Source organism: Salvelinus fontinalis, chromosome 5 (assembly GCF_029448725.1).
Source record: "Salvelinus fontinalis isolate EN_2023a chromosome 5, ASM2944872v1, whole genome shotgun sequence".
Classification (NCBI taxonomy): domain Eukaryota; kingdom Metazoa; phylum Chordata; class Actinopteri; order Salmoniformes; family Salmonidae; genus Salvelinus; species Salvelinus fontinalis.
The window spans coordinates 33,613,247-33,636,961 of NC_074669.1; the positions used below are offsets into that span (position 1 = coordinate 33,613,247).

Sequence of the window (23,715 nt, forward strand, 5' to 3'; positions counted from 1 at the left end):
GAAAAAAGTAGTCCTATAGTCATACTTGAGTTTAAAAAAAGTCAAGCTACAGTAACTTAATAGAAAATGACAAGTAAAAGTGTCATCCAGTAAAATACTACTTGAGCAAAAGTATCTGGTTTTAAATGTACTCGAGTACAGTTATGGATAAAATACTACATTTTCATACTAGAGAAAGTAAATGCTATACATCAAATTCCTTATATTTAGCAAACAAGACAGCACCATTTTTAAAATTGTATTTATTTACAGACAGCCAGGGCATATTCCATTACTCAGACATCATGTACAAACAGTATTTGTGTTTAGTGAGTCCACCAGATCAGAGGCATGACAACTCATTATATTGACAGGTGTGTGAATTGGACAATATTGCTGTCCTTCCAAAGCATTCAAAATTTTGCTTTTGTGTGTTCAGGGAAAATGGGGGTAAAAAGTCTATTTTCTTTACGAATGTAGTAGAATAAAGGTTGTCAAAAATACAAATAGGTAAGTACAGATAACCCCAAAAACTACTTAAGTAGTACTGCCTCAGCAAAAGTTGGTGCAGGTTTGTTCAGTAGCTGGGGTATGTTCCCCACCAGAAGCCAGTGTGTAGGGACTGGCCAGTGGAGAAATTGCCTACATGTACACCTCATAGAAGACCAGACCAAACAGCAAGGTTGGGCCCACACTCCAGCCTTACAACCTTCATGCCTTTGTGTAGTATAGTTGTGAAATTGCAATAACTAGACTTTTAGTAGTTATCATGAGAATTTATTCAGTCCACCTATTCATAAGCGTACATTCTTACTTGCATCCTTCCTTTCCTATCTCTGTCCCCTACTGTTCTGGTTTACCTGAGACTAACAGGAAAAGTTCTACCGGACTGTATACATTACTGCTACTGCCTTTCACATTGTTCGTCCAACACAAAGGCTATGGGCTAGGCAAAGGAGGGAGAGCCCAAACCCAATGCAAAGTGGACTGCTGTAACAGCTTCTTCCATTGATTTGAGAGAAAAACATTCCTCAGGGGTATTTCTAGGAAAATGTTCACTTGGTTGACAACCACCAGCATTATGTAATAAGGGAAATCTGTAACTTTAGAATCAACAAAACGTATGAATCAATAATACTCCAGTGACATTGTATGCAATACATGCCAATACCAGTCCTGCTGATTAAACCCATGCATGCTGCAGTTATGTAAATCATGACCGAAGATGATCGTGAAAATCATACTGTACTGCATTGTACGTAGAGCGACAACAATTTGCTGTCCCGATCGGCTATTTAAAAAAAAAAAATAAGGCAGTGGTTTCCAGGATAGATTAAGAATCTCTACTAAAAATTATTTTAGTCCAGGATTTAAAAAAATGATTTAATCATTATTTAACTACCTTAGGCAAGTCAGTTAAGAACAAATTCTTATTTACAATGACGGCCTACACCGGCCAAACCCAGACGAAGCTGGACCAATTGTGTGCACAATCACGGCCGGTTGTGATACAGCCTGGATTAAGTTTAATCTGTCTGGGAAACTGGCCAAAATGGTCTGCAGTCAACAAATAGTCACCAAAAACAAAGTGTTGTTTGTGTTTAAAGTATTTTTGGGGGGCTTTGTTATTTATTTTAAAATGTTGCCACTTACTATAGGTATTTTTGGCACTACATACAGTGCCTTCAGGAAAAATTCACACCCCTAGACTTTTTCCACATTTTGTTGTTACAACCTACATTTAAAATTGAGATTTTTTTGTCACTGGCCTACACACACACACACACACAATACCTCATAATTCCAAAGTGGAATTATGTTTGTAGAAATATTTAATTAATAAAAAATGAAAAGCTGAAATATCGAGTCAATAAGTATTCAATCCCTTATGTTTTGGCAAGCCTAAATACATTTAGGAGTAAACATCCGCTTAATAAATCACATAAGTTGCATGGATTCACTTGGTGTGCAATAGTGTTTAACATGATTTTTGAATGACTACCTCATCTCTGTAACCCACACATACCTTACAGATAATTGCTTCAGTCGAGCAGTGAATATCAAACAAAGACCAGGGAGGTTTACCCACGCCTCGAAAAGAAGGGCACCTATTGGTAGATGGGTAAAGGTAATTTAAAAAAACAGACATTGAATATCCCTTTGAGCATGGCAAAGTTATTAATTACACTTTAGATGGTGTATTAATACACCCAGTCAATACAAAAATAAAGGCGTCTTTCCTAACTCCGGAGAGGAAGGAAACCGCTCAGGGATTTCAACATGAGGCCAATGGTGACTTTAAAACAGTCTCAGAATTTAATGGATGTGGTAGGAGGAAACTGAGGATAGATCAACAACATTGTAGTTACTCCACAATACTCACCTAAATTGACAGAATGTAAAGAAGGAAGCCTGTACAGAATTAAATTATTCCAAAACATGCATCCTGTTTGCAACAGGGCACTAAAGTAATACTGAAAAAAAAAAGTGGCTAAGCAATTCACTTTTGGTCCTGAAAGAAAAGTGTTGTGTTTGGGGCAAATCCAATACTACACATTACCGAGTACCACTCTCCAAATTTTCAAGCATAGTGGTGGCAGCATCATGTTATGGGTATGCTTGTAATCGTTAAAGACTGGGGAGTTTTTTCGGATAGTAATCAACACTACGAAACTAAGCAGAGGCAAACCTAGTTCAGCCTGCTTTCCACCAGACACTGGGAGATTAATTCACCTTTCAGCAGAACAATAACCTAAAACACAAGGCCAAATCTACACTGGAGTTGCTTAACAAGACGACAGTGAATGTTCCTGAGTGACCGAATTACAGTTTTGACATAAATCTATGGCAAGACCTGAAAATGGTTGTCAACAACCAATTTGACAGTGCTTGAGGATTTTTTTTAACAACAATGGGCAAATGTTACACAATCCAGGTGTGGAAAGCTCTTACAGACATACTCAGAAAGACTAAGCTGTAATCACTGCCAAAGGTGCTTCTACAAAGTATTGAGTCAGGGGTGTGAATACTTATGTACATTTGATGCATGCTTTTTCATTTTCTATAAAATATGCAAAATATTTCTCCAAACATGTTTTCACTTTGTCATTATGGGGTATTGTGTGTAGATAACAATTGAATCCATTTTCAATTCAGGCTGTAACAACAAAATGTGGAATAAGTCAGGGGGTATGAATACTTTCTAAAGGCACTAACTATCTGATAGGGGTGGGCATGATATATATATATATTTTTTTCAAATATCTATTCAAAGCTTTTATCCTTAAGCAAGCAAAGTATGAATACAGCTAATATTTTTACCTACTTCCTTTACACGATAAAATAAACACTTTTTGGACCCCTTCAAAAATGGGGGTATTAAAATATGGCATTTGTATCACAAATCAATGTAAGGAACCCATTTTTGTTTTTAACTGTACAAAAATGATAAAATTCATTTAAAGTATTGTGACCAAATGATGCAAATTTCGATTACATCGTTTTTGTTTTGTCATGGTGAAGGACCATAAAACCTAATTGAATGGATATGCTATGGGAGCAGAGTTTAGAATTCAAAGTTCATTTCTTCTGTTGGATGTAATTGAGGTTGACATGTCGTCGTCCGTGGGGGAGGAGCGGGAAATGCTGACTGGGGTGCACCACAGAACCTGGGGCGGAGCCAAGACAAACAAGGAAGTAAAGTTAACTGCTGTAGGGGCATTTTCTAAGATTGAAGGGGTAAATTATTTAGATTACATTTAGTAAAAAAGTATACTAAATGAGAGGTGGCATCCTAGCAGTACATCTCTTGACCCTGTGTCTGTCTCCCGCTCTCTCCCTCTCCTCTCGCTTTCTGAGCCTCTTACTTTGGGACATGATGGGCTTGCCGGGTTGTGGGTGGCACCCGTTGCCCTGCTGGATGAATTTCTGTGGCAAGCGGTAGGGCCAAGATGGGGACTGGGAGTAGTGGGCTACGTTGCTGTGCTCCCAATTCCTAGAGCCCTGCTGACTCACACCCCCGAACTGGGTCTGGTAGCCCGGATCTGCAGGGGGAGAGAGGAATGAATGGAGAGGTCTTCAAATTCGGTACAGTAAAACATCCTTGGAATTTAAAACAAACAAACTAAGCCAACTACAATAATTAGATAATATCCTTCTGTCCTAGCACCAGTTTGTGAGAACAGTAAATTAAGTGTGTAGCCAAAACCACTGGTGTCTCTTACCTGACCACACAATCAGCACCGTTAACAGGGAAACAGACAGTTACTGCTAAAGACTCCCGGAACAAGGACAGAATCTGACGACAGTCAGACAAATAAACAAAGACGTGGACAGACTGACACCGACAGTCAGACCTAACACAGACAGACAGTGCCACCCAGTGTGTACCTGACTTGCCCACAGTGCCATTAGCCACCAGTGCCCCTTGCTGTGCCAGGTGGTTGTGCCAGTGCCCGTCCAGTCCCGGCCCTCTTCCCAAGCCCATGGGTCTCCCCGCCGGCTGGGCGAAGATGATGCTGGGGTCATTGAGGTTCATGGGGCTGCCACCCACCGGTGACCCCCCTGGGCCTGTGTTCCCATTCCCTTGCCCGGGGGCCTGGCGCAAGGGGAATTTTAGGCCAGGCGGGGAGGGCCCTTCGGGGCCACTGGAGGTCTGGAGGACGGGGCCATGGATGGGCCAGGAGGTGGAGGGGTGGTGAGGTTGGTGATGGGCCTGGTGCCCCTGGGACAGGTGTGATTGGTGCTGGTTGTGGTGGGACGGCAGTAGCCCCAGAGCAGTGAGAGCTCCAGGGTGGTGGTACTGGCTTGGGTGGGAGAGTGGGAAGCTAAAGAGAGAGAGGGGAACCTGGGGATGTTGGGGCTGCTTGTGCGGTCCCTCTCCAGCGGAGATGGAGGTCTTGGAGGAGGAGGGCTGGGGGGAGCTGGAGGATTGGCTAGAACCCTGGGAGAACAGGGTGGGCTGAGGGGAATAGGGCGGAGTCTGGCGGGAATCAGACTGGACAGAGAGAGCAGAGTTGGAGAGACAGCAAGGGAGCAGGAGGTAGTGGGAAAGACAGAAAAAAATAAATCAATAAAAATGTATCATACATACATACAATTATTGATAGATAAAGAAGCTAGCTGCAACAGTACTCAATGCATTACATTTGAACATGGTTATGGTGGCTAAGGGAGAGAGAGACAATTCCCTGTTGTACTCACACATTCAGAAGGTTGTCTGGTGCGTCCAGGGAGGTCCTGGGGAGGTTGGGGGATGGGGATGGACTGGGAGCTTACCATGGCTCGCACTATGTGGGAAACTGGAGGAAACAGAGAAACCAACCACCACATACATCACTCTGTGCCACTGCTGCCCTGTGCTGGGCTGTACTAGTAATGACAAAATACAGGTCTTCAATCATGAATTAGTTACTGTATACATAGCTGGTAAATACTCTTGCTGTGATCCACTAGCTCAGATAATAAATAAATAAAAAACATTGTGGACCACTCAAATAAAGTTGAGCTTCTAAAAAACAATCACAGTCAAACTTGGTACAGTATTTTCTTTGGTATCAGTTAATATACATTACATCGCCTGCACACAGAAAAAAGTAGTATAAATAAATTGAGGTGTGTGTGTGTACCCGGTCCGCCTGCGGCTTTCTGTCTAAGGTGGCGGTACTCTGGGCAGTCCCGCCGTACATGACCAATTTCACCACACTGGAAACAGCGACGCTCCCGTGGCTCATGATCGTCTCCATCCTTGACATCCTCCTCTTTTTCGTTCTCCTTCTTCTTCATCCCCCTTTTTGGACAAAAGACACACACACGCACAGAAACGGAGGATTAGTTCAATCAAACACGGAGCCACCACCCAACATAGGTTCAAATAATATATACTATGCCTGTTGCAATAGAACCAACAGACAAAAGTGCAAACCGTTGACACCTGGCACTGCAAGCAGGCTAAAGCAAACACTCAAAGTATTGAAAATGTTTTAAATAGTATTTGAACCAAGGTCTGCACACACACACACAGGTTCCAAAAAAACTCACTGATGTTCTCTCCCTGTGTACCTGCGTCTTTTGGGGCAGTCCTTCATGTAATGACCGATCTTGCCACAGATCCGACAGCACCTGTCATTAGGTGCAAGTTCCCCGTCCGTGAGCACCTTGGAGTCAAAGAAGTAGTTCTGTACCACAGAAGAAAACATTGTTAGACATGAAAACAGATTTTCCTTAGACAAATGGAATCATTTGATATGTGTTCATAAATGCAACTCAGTGTCAGGGCAACAATGCCCATACTTATAACGTGTTTCAGAGTGCCGATCGTAGGTCAGGTCCCACTCTAACTCATTATCATTTCAAAAAGGCAAATATGAACCTATTCCATACTCTAACACTCTGTTAATACAGTACGATACATAATGTGTGTCATACCGCCTCTATGCCAGGCTGGGGGTAGAAAGGAGTACCAAACAGCTTCCTGCCGTTGATAAAGGCCTTCATGATGAAGTTAGTCACTGAGGTGAGAGAGAGAGAAAGGGGGTGTGTTAGGGACCATGATCACTGAAATACTAGAGACAACACAGAATTGGCCTCCTAAGGATTACTTTAGGAGACATAGTTCACTTACTTTTGCGAGAAACTCCAGCACCAAGATTGTGATTCAAGTCGAAGGGGTCTAAGGAAAACAAAAAGTCAGTCATCGGTGATCAAATTGGTCCTTTCATCATCACAACCACGTGACTGAGAAGGATAGTTTCACTACCTTCGATGGCGATGCACTTGGAGGTCCACTGCTTCTCGAAGGTGGTGAGCCGTTTCCTCTGGCGGATGCTGATGACGTGCTCCTTAAAGTCAAACTCTTCAGTGTAGAACCTGAGCAGGCCCAGCCACAGCTCCCCCACAGTCTCACGGTTCTGCGGAAGCTCTGGCAGACGCTGACGCTACGCGGGACGTCAACTGATAGTGAGCTTTATTATATTCAGAACTTTGAGAACGCTTTTGACTACAATGACTAGTAAGCAATAAAAACAAAAAAAAGCTTATTCAAGGTCATCATTTAGGAAAAGCAGACATGTAGGATGTTACATTCAGTAGTGTTGATGACCAACAACTCACCAGTTCCTCAGTTTCATCAAAGAAGAAGGCATTCCAACCATCCACTATCCTTTGCGGTACAGAATCTCCATCAAAGACCTAAGAAAAAGATCAACATTGGGTTATTTCCTTAAGTTTTTTTATAATTGCTTTTACAAAAGTCTTTCAGCATGTTCTGTTGGTGTGGGCTACGTCCGTACAGACAAGCTATAACAGTAGCCACTTTGGGGTTGTAAAAGGGTTAACAGAGGGTCAGTGAACAGTACCTCTTGAAGAACAGGGATGACAGGGGGCTGTCTCTGCTGCAGGAAGTAGAGCACCATGAGGATGTAGGCATAGGATGACAGACTTCCTCTGGACGCGTCACCTATGTCACAGCGCTTCGCAAACACCTTCATGGTGTATCCCAGGAACTGCACGCGAGGGTCTAGGGTAGCGTAGGTAGCCAGCATTCTGGTGTTGTGTTGAGCCTGGAAGAGAGGATAGATGCCAATGAATCCATACAGATGCATGCAATTAATTGCTTAATAGGGGGCAGCATTTTCACTTTTGCATGAAATGCGTGCCCAGTGTAAACTGCCTGCTACTCTGTTCCAGATGCTAATATATGCATAGTATTAGTAGTATTGGATAGAAAACACTCTGAAGTTTCTAAAAGTGTTTGAATGATGTCTGTGAGTATAACAGAACTCATGTGGCAGGCAAAAACCTGAGAAAAATCCAACCAGGAAGTGGGAAATCTGAGGTTTGTAGTTTTTCAAAGCTTGGCCTACCGAATACAGTGTCTATGGAGTTAAGTTGCACTTCCTAAGGCTTCCACTAGATGTCAACCGTCTTTAGAAACTTGTTTCAGGCTTCTGCTATAAAGGAGGGGGGAATGGGAGCTGAATGAGTCATGGGTCTGGCAGAGTGTCTCAGGCTCATGACGTGCGCTCCCGACAGAGTTAGCTCTCGTTCCAGTGCTTTGCTACAGACAATGGAATTCTCCGGTTGGAACATTGATGATTTATGTTAAAAACATCCTAAAGATTGATTCCATACATCGTTTGACATGTTTCTACGACCTGTATCGGACCTTTTCGAGTTTTTGTCTGGACGTAGTGCTCATGAAGATGGATTACTGGGCTGAACACACTAACAACTAGTGGCTATTTGAACATAAATGATGGACTTTATAGAACAAATCAGTCATTTATTGTCGAACTGGGATTCCTGGGAGTGCATTCTGATGAAGATCATCAGAGGTAAGTGAATATTTCTAATGTTATTTTTAACTTCTGTTGACTCCAACATGGCGGATATTTCTTTGGCTGGATTGGGCTCTGAGCGCCGTACTCAGATGATGCTTTTTCCGTAAAGTTTTTTTGAAATCTGACACAGCGGTTGCATTAAGGAGAAGTCTATCTTTAATTTTGTGAATAAGACTTATATCTTTTATCAATGTTTATTATGAGTATTTCTGGGATTTCTGTGGCTATCTTCAAAATCACTGGATATTTTGGAATCAAAACATTACTGCACGTAACGCGCCAATGTAAACTGAGATTTTTGGATATAAATTTGCACATTATCGAACAAAACATACATGTATTGTGTAACATGATGTTCTATGAGTGTCATCTGATGAAGATCAAAGGTTAGTGATTAATTTTATCTTTCTGCTTTTTGTGACTCCTATCTTTGGCTGGAAAAATGGCTGTGTTTTTTTGACTTGGCTCTGAACTAACAATCATATGTTGTGCTTTCACTGTAAAGCCTTTTTGAAATCGGACACGGTAGATAGATTAACAAGAAGTTTATCTTTCATTTGCTGTATTGGACTTGTTAATGTGTAAAAGTTACATTTTTCAAAAAAATATTTTTGAATTTCACACGCTGCCCTTTCAGCGGAATGTTGTCGAGGGGTTACGCTAGCGGAAGAAAGGTTAACCTCTCTTGGGTAGAGAGCAGTATTTTCACCTCCGGATGAAAAGCGTGGCCAAAGTAAACTGCCTGTTACTCAGGCCCAGAAGCTAGAATATGCATAAAATTGGTAGATTTGCATAGAAAGCACTTAAGTTTCAAAAACTATTAAAATAATGTCTGTGAGTATAACAGAACTGATATGGCAGGCGAAACCCCAAGGACAAACCATCCAGGGGAAAAGAAATAAGGTCATAGGATTTTCCATTTGTTTTCTATGGGATACCCTTATTATTAGGAACCTGTTTGCAGTTCCTATGGCTACCACTAGATGTGAACAGTCTAGAAATTGTTCAATGTTTTTCTTTTGAGAAATGAAGAAGTAGTGCTATTCATTGTAAGTGTCACTCCAGGTGGACTCTACTGTTTTGAAGGGCGTGAACTGGAGCGCGCTTCACGTTTTTAATCCGGGAATTTATCGATTATTTACGATTTAGGGTACCGGAGGTTGGATTAGAAACGTCGTTTGAAATGTTTGGACCATGTTTACAAGTAACTTATTAGATACTTTGTAGGCATGTTGGGCGAGTTGAAACCGGTGTATTTCTGAATCAAACGCGCCAAATAAATAGACATTTTTGGGACATAAAGAAAGACATTATCGAACAAAAGGACCATTTGTGATGTTTCTGGAACATTTTGGAGTGCCAACAGAAGAAGATCTTCAAAGGTAAGGCATGAATTATATCGCTATTTCTGACTTTTGTGGCGCACCTGCCTGGTTGAAATATGATTTTCATGTGTTTGTATGCGGGGCGCTGTCCTCAGATAATCGCATGGTTTGCTTTCGCCGTAAAGTTTTTTTGAAATCTGACACAGCGGCTGGATTAACAAGAAGTTAAGCTTAATTTTGATGTATAACATATTTTCAAGAATGTTAAATATTTGAATTTGGTATTTTTGAATTTCGCACTCTGCAATTTCACCGGATGTTAAGCTAGTAAGCAAAAATGTAGATAACAGCAACTTAGCTTGAGTTACAAAAGGACCCTTACCCAGGTCCAGGGATAGCCAGTGACTGACCCTTACCAGTCCGTTTACTCACCAGAGTGTTGTAGAGGCTTATGTCTGCCTCCAGTCCGCTCTGTCTGTGTTCAAACTTCACAATAGGCACTTTGGCTGTTGTGATAGGCAGGATGTTCCTCAGACCTGACATGGGAAAACACAGGTTAATCAATCACCAAGTCACAAAATATGACTGTCTACTCTATACTCATAGTAAGCAGTCAAACCTTGCATTCTGAAAGGAGCCAATGTAATGTGCTATGGACGAACTGGTCTCTTACCTGTGTGTTTCTTTAGCACCTTGGCTAGGCCTTCGATGATCTCTTTGCAGTTCAAATTCTGTTAGTAGAGGTAGACATATTTACATCTCAGAATGACTAGGGAGATGAGATCAGACAAAGAACTGAAGGTTAAAATGTCAAAATGGGTGCCGGTCCAGTGAGTGAATGTACCTCTGCTGTATCATGGCCCTCCAGGGTCATACAGATGTCCAGGTCGCTGTCACGGAAACCAAAGCCGTTCTTGGAGGAGCCAAACAAACACAGCTGGGCCTTGTCTGTAGAATGATATCATAGATGTTTTATAATACCACACTGAAGTGGTAACATTGTATAAGGAAGCTCCGTATTCATTTACACTAGTGTTCTCAGCTGTTACATATGCAACTCAGTTGTTATTTGTACGTACCATTGTACTCCTTTTGTATAAACCTCTCCAGACTACCCAGGATCTGCTCTCTCTTCTGCTGCTCTCCAGGGGAAGGGGACAGCTCGTCTACAAACACAACAGACAGTTAACAAAAAACAGGAAAATAAAAATGATATTTACCATGCTTGAGTATTCCTGTGTGTGTTATTTAAGTATATATACTGTTTTTAACAGTGTGTGGTTAAAGACGCCCGTCTTCGCTCCATAATATAGACGATATGCTCGGACAAAATCTGGACAAATCACTCAAACTCCTTTCAAGATGGAAGGAGAATGTTGAACAGCGGATGACTTACGGTAGCAGAGTCTACAAAGGCCATCCAGGATGTCTCTGAAGCGGTCGGTCATGGGGGGCAGCGGTTTGAGCTCAATCTTCTTGAAGTCCTCAGGACACTCGTCCTTCAGATGGCCATCTCTCTTACATGTGCTGCACACGACTGTAGGAGGCTGCAGGGGGGGAGAATCAAATAATAAAGAGGATTGACCTGTTGGAAAGCAGAAGCTGTGAACATCCAAATGACCAGAAACGCATTAAGATAATACCTGAAAACTATGGTAAAGACCTGCTTTTTCATAAACGTTAAGCCAAATCCATGAGTCAAACTATTACAATTATGGCAAAGGAGTTCTGGAACTTACATAAAGATATACAAAATGTGCTGTCAAATCAGTTATAGAATTTACATTATCCATTGGAAAACAAGTTTGATGAGTAACGTATCACAGGAGTTGTGTGTTACCTTTCCACCAGTGAAGATCATTCTGTCAAATATATAGTGCAGGTCCTCTGGTGCAATATGTCCCTGCTTCTCCGACACATGGTTCTCCTCCTCTTCATCCCCATCCAGTAGGCCGTTATGGGTTGAGGCGGAGGAAGGCTCCAGAGTGGTGCCAGGCTCCGCTATAGCCCCATCCGTTGAAGTACCCCCCCCACTAAGGACCAAGTCCATAAGCCCGCCATTCAATGCCCTCTCCTCCTTCTCCTGAGTCCGCTCAGCTCGTTCCTCTCCATCACTCTCACCATCCTCCTTCTGACCTGTCTCAGAGCTCTGACTTTTCCCTTCATTCCCATCACCCTGTCCACCTCCACTCTTCTCAGACCCGTCTTCTCCACCCTTTCTTTCGCCTTCCTCCCGTTTCATGCCCCCATGTTTGGTTGTATTCTTGCCTCTCTGCTGCTCCACGGCGTTTCGGTCCTTGCTCTGCGGGCAGGCAAAGTATTTGTAGGCGGTGCGGAAGCGCTCCTGGATGTACTCAAAGACCATCTGACTGTTGAGGCTGCGTGCGACGTTCCTCTTCAGGGCAAACGGATCTGAGCGAAGAGGAAATGGAGGATGACGACTTGAAAGGTGGTAGTGGGGTGTAGAAACTCACTGAGAAATCTAAAAATTAAGAGGTCCTTCTGACCTTTCCAACCCCAACCTATTAACCCCCGGTACTTCAGCAGGCTCATTGAGGGAGACGAATAGTAATGACAAAATAGGTAACAAAGGAGGGGCGCTAGTCACACATAAAAATGTATTGTGTAGAACAAACCTGATTGTCATGTAGAATACAATGATCATGTCAGCTCTATTCAGTATGTTTCTATCGTTTCACCTTTCCGAATACACCCCCATTCAGCGGTCTCTCCCCTCCCCCTCTCTGTCACTTACCCTCGATGGCCAGCCTGCGTCGGGGCCAGTTCTTCATCTCTCGAGAGAGAAGTTCTTTGAGGCGGATGCTGATGATGTGTTCCTCCAGGGCGAACTCCAGCGTGTAGAACCTCAGCAGCTCCAGCCACAGCTGGCCCAGGGACACACCCTTACCCAGGTCCAGGGATAGACGCGTCTGGGAGGGACAGAGAGAGGGAAATACACTATGGCAGTGACATAGACTTAGGTTCAGGAAGCTCCATGAAAAACATTCTGATTCTTGAAAGCCATAGTAACGGTCACATTCTCTCCTCGTTCACTTCCCTTCATGGATTGTGTACTTGTAAAAGTTGTCATTAAGTGTTACCAATAGACTGGTGTCAGATTTCTCTCCGGCTAGCTCATGAAAAACAATCTAATAAATCCATACAGGGGGGAGTGATCAAGTGTACACTTTTTGGGAAAAGTGGAGAAAATCAGAACTCGACCTTAGTGTGCGTGTGCTGTTTGCAGAGCCCCGCTTTTGGGACTAAATCCCACCCCTCCCAGACTACTCACCATCCCCGCTACATGCCGGTTCTTCACATCAGGTTTCTTTTGCTCAGGCTTGGCCTTCCGTCCTTCCCCCCTGCCGTCCCCCCGTCCCTCTGTACTGGGGGGTCTGTGCTCCCACCCCACAAATATATCCATCTCTATCCCCGTCAGATGGTACTCGTCCACATGCTTCACGTCAAAGCCTTCAATCTGAAACAGAACACAACATAGCTTAGCTGTCAACAACAGAAAAGCCAGCAACATGTTATGACTTGTCACTTGAATGTCATTTATTACCTTCAAATGTGCCTGTCATAATGGTGACCAGTTCTATTAAAATGATCAAATGCGTGACAAAGAGAACGATGTCCACTCTAGTTATTATATTTCTGTGGTGTCACCTACCCAGTAGCCGAAGTAGACAGGGAGGATGGGCTCCCTGCGTTGTTGGAGGAAGAAGATGACCATGAGAGAGAAGGAATAGGAGGGGATACCCCCTTCCGCCTGGCAGTCAATGTGGCACAACTAGAGGAACAGAAACAACCAAATATATAATTGTCTCTGGTCAGGGGCTGTTGGTGTCATCAAAACAACTAAAGCTACAGTATGCAAAGGTATGTTGAGCCATCATATCATTGACTCATTACAATGAAACCCACAGACAAATACAGTAAACTTTAAGAATTGTTGGCATGAAAAGGTTTAGGTTTAGTCAGCAAAGGCCTGAACATTTGAAAAGTGTAACTATCAAAAGCACTAGATAGATAACATTTACATCATATGATGGCATACTATCCATTAAAGAGAATGTCCCCCAGGCCAGCCTTACCTTAGCCCAGAGGCGGAAGGCCAGGACCAGAGGCACCAGTCTGGGTTCCAGTCTAGCCAGGGCAGCCAGGTGGTTGGTAGTGAGGCAGGCTACGTCATTACCTGCACTTACCTTGCACAACAACCTACTGTGGAGATACAACAAACTCATCAGGGTTGTATTCATTAGGCACTAAACGGAAGAAAACTGACTGAAACAGAGAGGGGCTACCTGAACTTGTCAAAAAAAACAACCAAAAAAAACAAGTTTTTGTTTTCTGTTGCAAAATGTATTGCTATAATGTGCCCAGGAATGAAAACCATCCAGTAACCAGTAACTCAGAGGATATTTCAAACATTAGTATGTTGTAAATAGATAAAAGTAGAGCTAATAGAAAGCAGTAGAGTTGACATTCCACTGACCTGTTGACATCTCTGCAAAACACAACCGGAACTTTGGCGTGAAAGTCAGACTCCACCTCAGAATATTCAGCTGGAAAGAGAAAGGTGAACGTTCTTTGACTGCTCCAAAAACTCAAAGACAACAACATTATCTCCTGGCTGGCTCCCCAATTGACATACTGTAACTTCTGAAACAGAGGGGTTGTGTTAAAACTAACGTGCATTAGTTATCAGGATTTCTATAAATGTTCTCCTTTCATAACACCATTCCTCATTCAAGGAGGTTAATATGGACTCTCCAGTCTAACACAGAACTCAGTACAGCTCTACTCTTCCCTGCTCTGGCCTGTGGGCTGGAACAAAGGGCTCACTGATTCTCTCTGGTGCCACAACACAATCCTCCTTATGCTGAATCTACAGTCGCTCTCTACACTGACAGGGTTTATTCATGCAGGGCTGTTCAACACTCACTGCTGTTCTTCAGGATTTCCAGTACTAGTATCAGCACATCTGGTTGGCTCATCTGGAGAGACAACGACAGCATGACATTTGTTAGTCAGGGTCGGCATCAAAGTTGATCATATCAAATTCAATCAAATGCATTCATTAGGGGTGTCAATTTGGTGAACTCGGATCGGTCCGCACTGTGAACCCGAATTATTACATAAAAAAAATATATATATGCAGCATTTAAACACTAGACCTATAGGCTATGCCGACGCTACGTTGTAAGCCGCAAGTAAATCTGGGCTGAAATAAAACATTGCAGGCTATTTCCGTTAAAACTAGAGCCTATGCACAAGTTGTAATCAAAATTCTGAGGTCGATAGACCAGAAGGATTCTAATCAAAATTCTGGGGTCGATAAACCAGGAGGATTCTACATCACCGTTTAAATCTCCAGTTTGGGAACATATTGGCTTCCCAGTAGATTACAACGGCGATGGATAGAGAGAGTATGCCGCCACTGCTCAACAAGAATAGCATACGCAGCTGCCAACACCTCAAACATGTAGACACATTACGCTGACATCACCCCAGAATTCATACCACCGGAGCAAGGCGGAAACTGCATTCAAGCAGCCCTTCGCAGCTGATTCTGACCAGGGCCAAATAAATTACAAGAGTGATGTTTATAGTCGCGGATGTGACAGTTCTCGGTGGTTAAGAAAAGCCGTTTCGGCCCCTGGTGAAAGTGCTCGAGCCACGTTATGAACTTCGCCCTCTCGCACCCATTTCAGCAAACAGGAAGTACTCTATATAAGCAAGCTAAAGCAAAAGTTGTCAATGAATTGGCCAATAAACTCGGTGTTGCGCTTACTACAAATGGATGGACCTCCATGGCTAAAGAGAGCTACTTAACAGCTACAGCACATTACCCCCGGAGTGGGAACTGAGAAGTACAGTGCATTTGGTACAGTGCAAACCCCCTTTACCGTGTGTTTACCAAATAAACCGTGAGTGTTTGACGGTAATTTAGTTGTCTGTTTTTCGTTCTCACTGTTACGTTTTCACTATTATACTTTGCATGAGTTGTTACAGGTCTCGTTACCATCCCCCCCTAGACTGTCGGGCCAAAGGGATTTGTAACATAAGTGGGGACTCGTGTGGGATCTGTCATTACTGAAACCCGTGCAGATTGTTATAGTGGAATAGTTCAGTGTTGAGCGTCATAGCTGATGTATCATTAGTGTTTGCTATTTGTTGGCTCTTGTGTAGTAGTTCAAGGTGGCTACTTTTGATTTGAAATCCTTTTTGGATAACTCTTCGTGGGAGGTTTTTGACAAATGTCGTAGAGTTGATTTACAGACCTTGGCTGGCCATTATTCTGTATCGATTCCGCAGAGTGTAGTTAAGGCGGAGGTTAAACAGCTAGTGTTAAATGTTTTGTTGGAAGAGCAGGTGCTTGTATTACCGCTGCCTGAGTCTACTACGCCTGTAGAGGATGTTGCTGCTCCTGTAAGCCCGTCGGTGTCTGAGAATGAGGGCGAGGCTAGAACTCCAGCCACATTGCCCCATTTTGATCCACTCTCCCCACAGTCAACCGGTGATGCCAGGAGGGATGGCTGTTCAATACAGTTCCAAATGGAGGTGGAAGAGAGCCCAAATTAGGCGGGAGACTCTCCAGTTGGAGATGTGTAAAATGGAGGCAGAAAAGAGACCAGCGGCAGATGGAGTTCAAAATGCGCCAGATGGAACTGGAGGCATAGACAGCGAGGCTAGCCTTTGTTCCTGCTGTGACTGTTAGTGAGTCGTCCTCACCCACTGGAGCTTCCAACACTTTTGACATTAGTAGGCAGATTGCCTTAGTACCTTTGTTCAAAGAGTCAGAGGTTGACTCCTATTTTTGTGTTTTTTTATGTATAGCCGTAGCATTGAAATGGCCTGAAGAGGTATGGTGCCTATTACTTCAGTGTAAATGAACTAGTAAAGCCCAATAGGTTGTGTCAGCTCTACCTCTTGAAGACAGTTTGAATTATGAGGTGGTCAAAGCTACTGTTCTTCGCGCCTATGAGCTTGTGCCTGAGGCATACCGACAGAGATTTAGGTCTCATAAGAAGTCTTCTAGTAAGACTTATGTGGAATTTGCTAGAGACAAGGGAAATCTGTTTGATAAATGGCATGCCGCTAGCAAGGTAACTGATTTCAACTCTCTCCGGGAGTTAATCTTGTTGGAAGAGTTTAAAAATTGCTTACCCGAACGCATTGTAGTTTACCTAAACGAACAGCTGTCAGAAGCGTCTATGTTGGCCGATCTAATTTGTTGACCCACAAGAGCGTGTTTTCGGCTCATACTGAGAGTAAAGCCACTGAATTGCCTACTTTTAGTCCTAGTCGGCCACCAGTCGTATATCAAGCACGCCAGAAAAATGAGCGTCCCTGTTTCTATTGTCTTAAGGTGGGACATATGATTAATGATTGCTTCCTGCTAAAACGCAAACAAGGGATGCCTCTTCGTGCCAAGCCGCCAACAGGTGTTGGTCCAATTCGTACGGTTGTGAGGTCTGAAACGAAACAGGTGCCTCAGGGTAACTGTAGTTTGAAAGTCTCAGTCCCCGACCGCTGTTATGAACCGTTCATTTGAGGGGTTTGTGTCCCTAACGAAGCGTCTCAGCGTCCGGTTAAATCCTTAGAGATACTGGTGCGGCGCAGTCGTTTATATTGTCTGATGTGGTGCCCTTATCCGACGATACATACTGTGGTACCAGTGTGTTAGTTCAGGGTATTGAAATGGGTTTTGTGCCATTGCACTTTGTGAAAGTACACTGAGTTAATCAGTGGAATATTCAGAGTGGGGGTACGTCCTATGTTGCCAGTAAAAGGTGTGACCTTTATAATGGGTAACGATATTGCCGTAGGTAATCCCCGTATTAGAAGAATTGGATAAGTGACCACTCTCTCTAAAGAGCTGGCACAGAGTTATCCACATGTGTTCCCCGCTTGTGCTGTCACTCGTGCTCAGGCACGACAAGTGGGTGATGTGATAGATTTGTCGAACACTGTTCTGTTCAAAGAGTTTGATCAAGATGATGGGTTGTGTGCTACCTCTGGGAAGCTGATCACCTCTGACAAACAGCCCAGGGAAGAATCAAAGTATTTTGAACTTATTGCTGATGCAATACAGTTACCAGTCACTCGTGAGCAGCTGATTGCTAACCAAAAGGTTGACAAGCTTGCTAAATGTTTTTCTAGTGTTGTCTCATTGGAAGATATGAAGAAGAACGTGGCTTACTTCATTGATGGTAATCTCCTCATGCGTAAATGGACATCCCGTGTTGACGCGGGCGGAGATTGGAATGCTGTTTACCAAATAGTGATTCCTACAGCCTTTCGACAAAATGTGTTATCCCTTGCTCATGATCACCAGTGGTCTGGTCATTTAGGAATCACAAAAACTTATGATCGGATCCTTCGACATTTCTTTTGGCCAGGTTTAAAACAAGATGTGGCTCAGTTGTCGGACATGCCACACGTCAGATAACAGGAAAACCAAAATCTGGTTATTCCTCCCGCTCCTCTTTGTCCAATACCCGTCATAGGTGAACCATTCGAACATGTGGTGGTTGATTGTGTTGGACCATTACCGAAGACAAAATCGGGTAACCAGTTTTTGTTAACGATTATGTATATGGCAACAAGATACCCCTAGGCCATTCCTCTGCGAAGGATTACTGCTCCGGTAGTGAGTGAAGCCTTAGGTAACCTGAATGTCGTAAAGAATTTAATTAAGGTGGTACAAAGTGATCAAGGTACCAATTTCCTATCAAAGCTCTTCAGGCAGGTGTTAAAATCCTTGTCAATTACGCACCGGGTGGCAAGTGCATATCACCCAGAGTCTCAGGGTGCGCTTGAACGATGGCATCAGACACTGAAGTCTATGCTACGTAAATGTTGTTTGGAATCTGAGAAAGATTGGGATGAGGGAGTTCCCCTAGTTTTGTTTGCTGATCGTGAAACTGTACAGGAGTCCCTAGGTTTCAGCCCGGCTGAACTAGTGTTTGGTCACACATTGAGAGGACCAATGAAAGTTCTTAAAAGAACAGTTTTTGTCCCAAGAGTTGTGTACAGGAGATGAGAATGTGTTGGACTACGTTAGTCGCTTTCGTGAGCGCCTACACCAAGCCTGTGCTCTCGCAAAGGAAGCTCTGTGTTCCTCACAGTGGAGTATGAAAAGACACTATGATAAACAGGCTGTTTCTCATCCACTACAGCCAGGTGACCAAGCACTGGTGTTATTGCCTGTTCAAGGGTCTTGACTGTCAGCTCGTTTCTCTGGTCCTTATTTAATTGAAAATAAATTAAGTGAAACTATGTGCTTCAAACTCCTGATAGAAAACGCCAATCTCGTGTGTGCCACATTAACATGTTGAAAGCATACCACACCCGACCGACCCATCACCCAGTTAGATTGTTTTTAAACTGAGGAAGGTACTGCTGTCTCCTCTGCTTCTACTGCTATGATAGCGGACTGTCATATTAATGATGTTGATGGAGATGGATTAGAGTTGCGCAATACTCAGCAGCAGTGCGTTAGATTGCCCAACTCAGAAATGCTGCTGTCTCTCCAGTCAGGTCTGGTTCATTTAATGGACGGACAGGCCGACGATATTGTGAGGCTGCTACACAGTTTTCCATGTCTCTTTAATGACTTTCCTACTCGCACAAACGTGTTGGAACATGACATTAATGTTGGAAATGCTGCCCCTATCAAGCAACACCCATATCGTGTTAACGCTTCTAAGCGGAAGATAATGAGGGATGAAGTGAGATTTGTTGAATGACCTGGCTACGCAAAGTTCAAGCCCTTGGAGTTCTCCTTGCATTCTGGTTCCTAAACCTGATGGTACGTCCAGGTTATGTACAGATTATCGAAAGGTAAATTCTGTCACAATGCCAGATTCGTTCCCGTTACACAGACCGGATGACTGTATCGAAACTATTGGTGCTGCTATGTATGTAACTAAGTTGGACCTCTTAAAAGGTTTCTGGCAGGTTCCATTAACCTCACGTGCTTCTGAGATTTCTGCCTTTGTGACCCCAGACAACTTCCTACAGTACTCAGTCATGGCTTTTGGGATGTGGAATGCACCAGCCACTTTCCAACGACTGGTTAACTCTGTATTAGCTGGCGTTCCCAATTGTAGTGCATACCTTGATGATCTAGTAATTTATTCGTCTGAGTGGTCAGATCATGTTAACTCTCTAAGGGTAGTATGTGAACGTTTGGCAGCTGCTTCTCTAACCCTGAACTTGTCAAAGTGCGAGTTTGGGGAAGGCTACTGTTACCTATCTCGGCAAAGAGGTCGGCCATGGACAGGTGCGCCCTGTTGATGCCAAGGTCTTGGCTATAACTGCATTCCCCGCACCTACCACCAGACGAGAGCTACGCCACTTTTTAGGGATGGTTGGCTACTACCGTAGTTTCTGTAAAAATGTCTCTGCGGTTGTTGCTCCATTAACCGATTTGCTCAGTCCGGCTAGAGCGTTTGAGTGGTCCCATGATTGTCAGGTAGCTTTTGAATCTGCTAAAGCACTCTTATGTAATACCCCTGTACTTGCTGCTCCGGATTTTGAGCGACCATTTAAACTGGAGGTAGATGCTAGTGCCAGAGGTGCTGGTGCTGTTCTACTGCAGCAGGACAAGAGTGGAGTGGATCATCCTGTTTGTTATTTTTCTCGTAAGTTTAACCAAAGTCAGGCAAACTATGCAACTATTGAACAAGAAGCTCTTGCTTTATTGTTAGCTCTGCGATACTTTGAAGTATATATTGGTTCCAGTGCCCTACCAGTGATGGTATATACTGACCATAACCCCTTAGTGTTTCTCCACCGGATGTACAACCAGAACCAGCGCCTTATGCTTTGGGCGCTTATTGTACAAAATTATAAATTTGGAGATCCGCCACAAAGGGTTCTGAAAATGTGTTGGCAGATGCTTTGTCTCGTGTTTAAAAATAATGATTTTGTATGTTTTGAATTTGTCGCAATCCCCTTAGGGTTGCTTTTTTAAGGGTGGGAGTGTTACGGATACAGGTATCCTATGAGTTACCTGTTTCTTTTCTCGCCTTCTCCCCTCACAGGTGGCAAGAATCAGTCACCAATCAGTCATCAATCAGAAGACACACCTCCTCCTGTTTCCATTACCCAATCACAACCCCTTTCCCTTGGTTTAAAAACCCATTCAGTACTCTCTGGAGCTCAATCTCTCTGTCATGCAATCTCTCTGTAGATCTCTTGTTTGTGCAACTACATCTCACTTTGTCCGTTACCCTGTGAGTATTGTTTTTGTTATGGTGTTTGATGGTGGGAAAAGGGGGTACCAAGACAAGTCGCCCATGGGCATACACTACCCGTAGGAATACTTTGTCTAAGAACACTAGTTGAAACTGGGCGGACCACCCACTGTATTTTTGGTTGGTTGGTTGTATTAAAGTAGGCTAGTCTAGCTTAGTGGTGTTTTTGGATATTTATTTCTTTCCTTGGGTCCAGCTCAGCCCCCCCTGCCCCCCTTTTACCGTGTGTTTACCAAATAAGCCATGAGTGTTTGACGGTAATTTAGTTGTCTGTTTTTCGTTCTCACTTACGTTTTCACTTATACTTTGCATGAGTTATGTTACAGGTCTCGTTACCCCCCCCCCCCCCTAGACTGTTGGGCCAAAGGGATTTGTAACAGTTACAACCATATTCTAAAATGGATTCAATTGTTTTCTTCCTTCAATCTACACACAATAGTGTATAAAGACAATGCAAAAACAGGTTTTACACTTTGTAAGAATTCAGACCCTTTACTCAGTACTTTGTTGAAGCACCTTTGGCAGCGATTACAGAGTAGTAGTCTTGTGTATGACACTACAAGCTTGGCACACCTGTATTTGGGGAGTTTCTCCCATTCTTCTTTGCAGATCCTCTCAAGCTCTGTCAGGTTGGATTGGGCACACGTCGCTGCACACGTCTCAAGAGATGTTCGATCGGGTTCAAATCCGGGATCTGGCTGGGCCACTCAGGCACATTCAGAGACTTGTCCCGAAGCCAATACTGCATTGTCTTGGCTGTGCGCTTAGGGTCATTGTCCTGTGGGAAGATGAACTATCGCCCCTGTGAGGCCCTGAGCAGGTTTTCATCAAGGATCTCTGTACTTTGCTCCGTTCATCGTTCCATCGATCCTGACTAGTCTCTCAGTCCCTGCCACTGAAAAACATCCCCACAGCATGATGTTGCCACCACCATGCATCACCATAGGGATAGTGCCAGGTTTCCTCCAGACATGACACTTGGCATTCAGGCTCTACGATTAGCCACTTTACCATAAAGGCCTGATTGTTGGAGGGCTGCAGAGATGGTTGTCCTTCTGGAAGCTTCTCCCATCTCCACAGAGGAACTCTGGATAGAGTGACCGTCAGGTTTGCCCCCCGATTGCTCAGTTTGGCCGGATGGCTAGCTCTAGGAAGAGTCTTGGTGGTTCCAAACTTCTTCCACTTAAGAATGAGAGGCCACTGCTTTTGGGGACCTTGAATGCTGCAGACATTTTTTGTTACCCTTCCCACAGACCTGTGCCTCGACACATTCCTGTCTCGGAGCTCTACGGACAATTATTTTGACCTCATGGCTTGGTTTTTGCTCTGACGCACTGTCAACTGTGGGACCTTATCTAGACAGGCGTATGCCTTTCCAAATCATGGCCAATCAATTGAATTTACCACAGGTGGACTCAATCAAGTTGTAGAAACATCTCAAGAATGATCAATGGAAACTAGATGCTCAATTTCGAGTCTCATAGCAAAGGGTCTGAATGCTTATGTAAATGAGGTATGTTTTTTGTAAATTTGCAAAGAGTTCTAAAAACCTGTTTTCGCTGTGTCATTATGGATTAAAGAAATGCTAAATCAATTTTATAATAAGGCTAATGGAAAAAGTAAATGGTTTGAATACTTCCCGAATGCACTGTACATGCTACAGACATGGCTCCTTTATGAGAATCACACCAGTGCGCATACTATTCTCTTTAAGAAAACTTTATAGAATAGGCCTATACTATCTGAGCCATGATAACATTTATTTCACTTTATTTTAGTGTTAATGAGTAATCATGTTTTCATTTAAGAAAATACAAAGTGTTGGTACTCCTGATTGTGCTGCCAGGCATTGACTCATGATCAGGTATACCAACACTTTGTATTTTCTTAAATAAACTATCATTTACGACAGTAACTGTTAGCATTCATTTTCACGCTACCCCAAAACCGCAATATACGGAACTGTGGGTTTGTTGAACCATTAAACCCCTAGTATTCAAGAGCCCTTTTAACATCAGCGGTCACAAAGTGCTTTTACAATGACTCCGGTCTAGACCCCAACGAGCAAGCAGAAGTGGAGGCACATCATATTCATTCCACTGTTAAATGTGTCCTGTTTAGAAGTCCTATTATTCACAGGTACTTGGATCCTCTTAACTAATAAGCATACCCAATCAGTTAAATCCTATCCAAGACAATCATGTCGAAGAGCAATCACTGATCATCTGATAGACTGACATTGAGGTGATGTAAACCAAGGCTGTGTCCCAATAGTCTTGAATAGCCTACTTCCTTCGTTTGCCTGTATTGATTACCACTTATGTAACTGTTAACTCCAAAGTCCCGTCTTTACACTAACAACAATTTGATGTGCACCCACTTTACATAACTTGCATTAGTGGTTAGGTGAGAACACAACACTTACAGTGGAGGGGTAGGTGACGTCAATGTTAATGTCACTTGTCTTGAAGGCAAATCGGGTGAGACAGGAGCCGTAGAGCCGAAGGGAGCAAACTGGATAAGAAACCCCAAAAGCCATACATTAAACATGATTCAGATCATTTAATATCCCTACTAGTGTTGTCATGACACTAACATTTCACTCATCATATGATAGCAGGACAAGTATCACGATACCGTGTAGTATCGCGATACCACTAGGAAAAATGTCAGTGGCCTTAGCGTTCTGTTCACCAGACGCCTGTTCCCTTTTTTCGAAATGTTTTGCAGATGTGCTACACAAAAACCAGTCACCGATATTCCCACTTCTACTCAATACAACACATTGAATTGAACCTTACT

At 43.3% G+C, this 23,715-nt stretch overlaps 1 protein-coding gene across 4 annotated transcripts in view; it reads right to left on the reverse strand.

Moving 5' to 3' along the window:
* Positions 1–225: 225 nt before the first annotated feature.
* LOC129855494 (terminal uridylyltransferase 4-like) overlaps positions 226–23,715 on the reverse strand; it is a 28,841-nt gene continuing 5,351 nt past the window's right edge. For 2 of the 4 annotated variants that reach the window (XM_055923214.1, XM_055923213.1), the window contains exons 6-29: positions 23,339–23,427; positions 14,592–14,643; positions 14,142–14,211; positions 13,741–13,867; positions 13,317–13,436; positions 12,936–13,121; positions 12,399–12,573; positions 11,484–12,055; positions 11,040–11,190; positions 10,723–10,809; positions 10,488–10,591; positions 10,317–10,374; positions 10,076–10,179; positions 7,335–7,538; positions 7,090–7,167; positions 6,737–6,914; positions 6,602–6,649; positions 6,406–6,488; positions 6,040–6,155; positions 5,607–5,767; positions 5,182–5,279; positions 4,369–4,975; positions 3,846–4,022; positions 226–3,647 (exon numbers count right to left, since the gene is read on the reverse strand). In XM_055923214.1, coding sequence (XP_055779189.1) covers positions 3,559–3,647; positions 3,846–4,022; positions 4,369–4,975; positions 5,182–5,279; positions 5,607–5,767; positions 6,040–6,155; positions 6,406–6,488; positions 6,602–6,649; positions 6,737–6,914; positions 7,090–7,167; positions 7,335–7,538; positions 10,076–10,179; positions 10,317–10,374; positions 10,488–10,591; positions 10,723–10,809; positions 11,040–11,190; positions 11,484–12,055; positions 12,399–12,573; positions 12,936–13,121; positions 13,317–13,436; positions 13,741–13,867; positions 14,142–14,211; positions 14,592–14,643; positions 23,339–23,427 — 3,734 coding nt within the window. In that variant the 3' untranslated portion in view covers positions 226–3,558. Of the gene's footprint in view, positions 3,648–3,845; positions 4,023–4,368; positions 4,976–5,181; positions 5,280–5,606; positions 5,768–6,018; positions 6,156–6,405; positions 6,489–6,601; positions 6,650–6,736; positions 6,915–7,089; positions 7,168–7,334; positions 7,539–10,075; positions 10,180–10,316; positions 10,375–10,487; positions 10,592–10,722; positions 10,810–11,039; positions 11,191–11,483; positions 12,056–12,398; positions 12,574–12,935; positions 13,122–13,316; positions 13,437–13,740; positions 13,868–14,141; positions 14,212–14,591; positions 14,644–23,338; positions 23,428–23,715 lie in introns of all 4 variants that reach the window. The other 2 variants (XM_055923212.1, XM_055923211.1) reach the window with 1 other exon arrangement.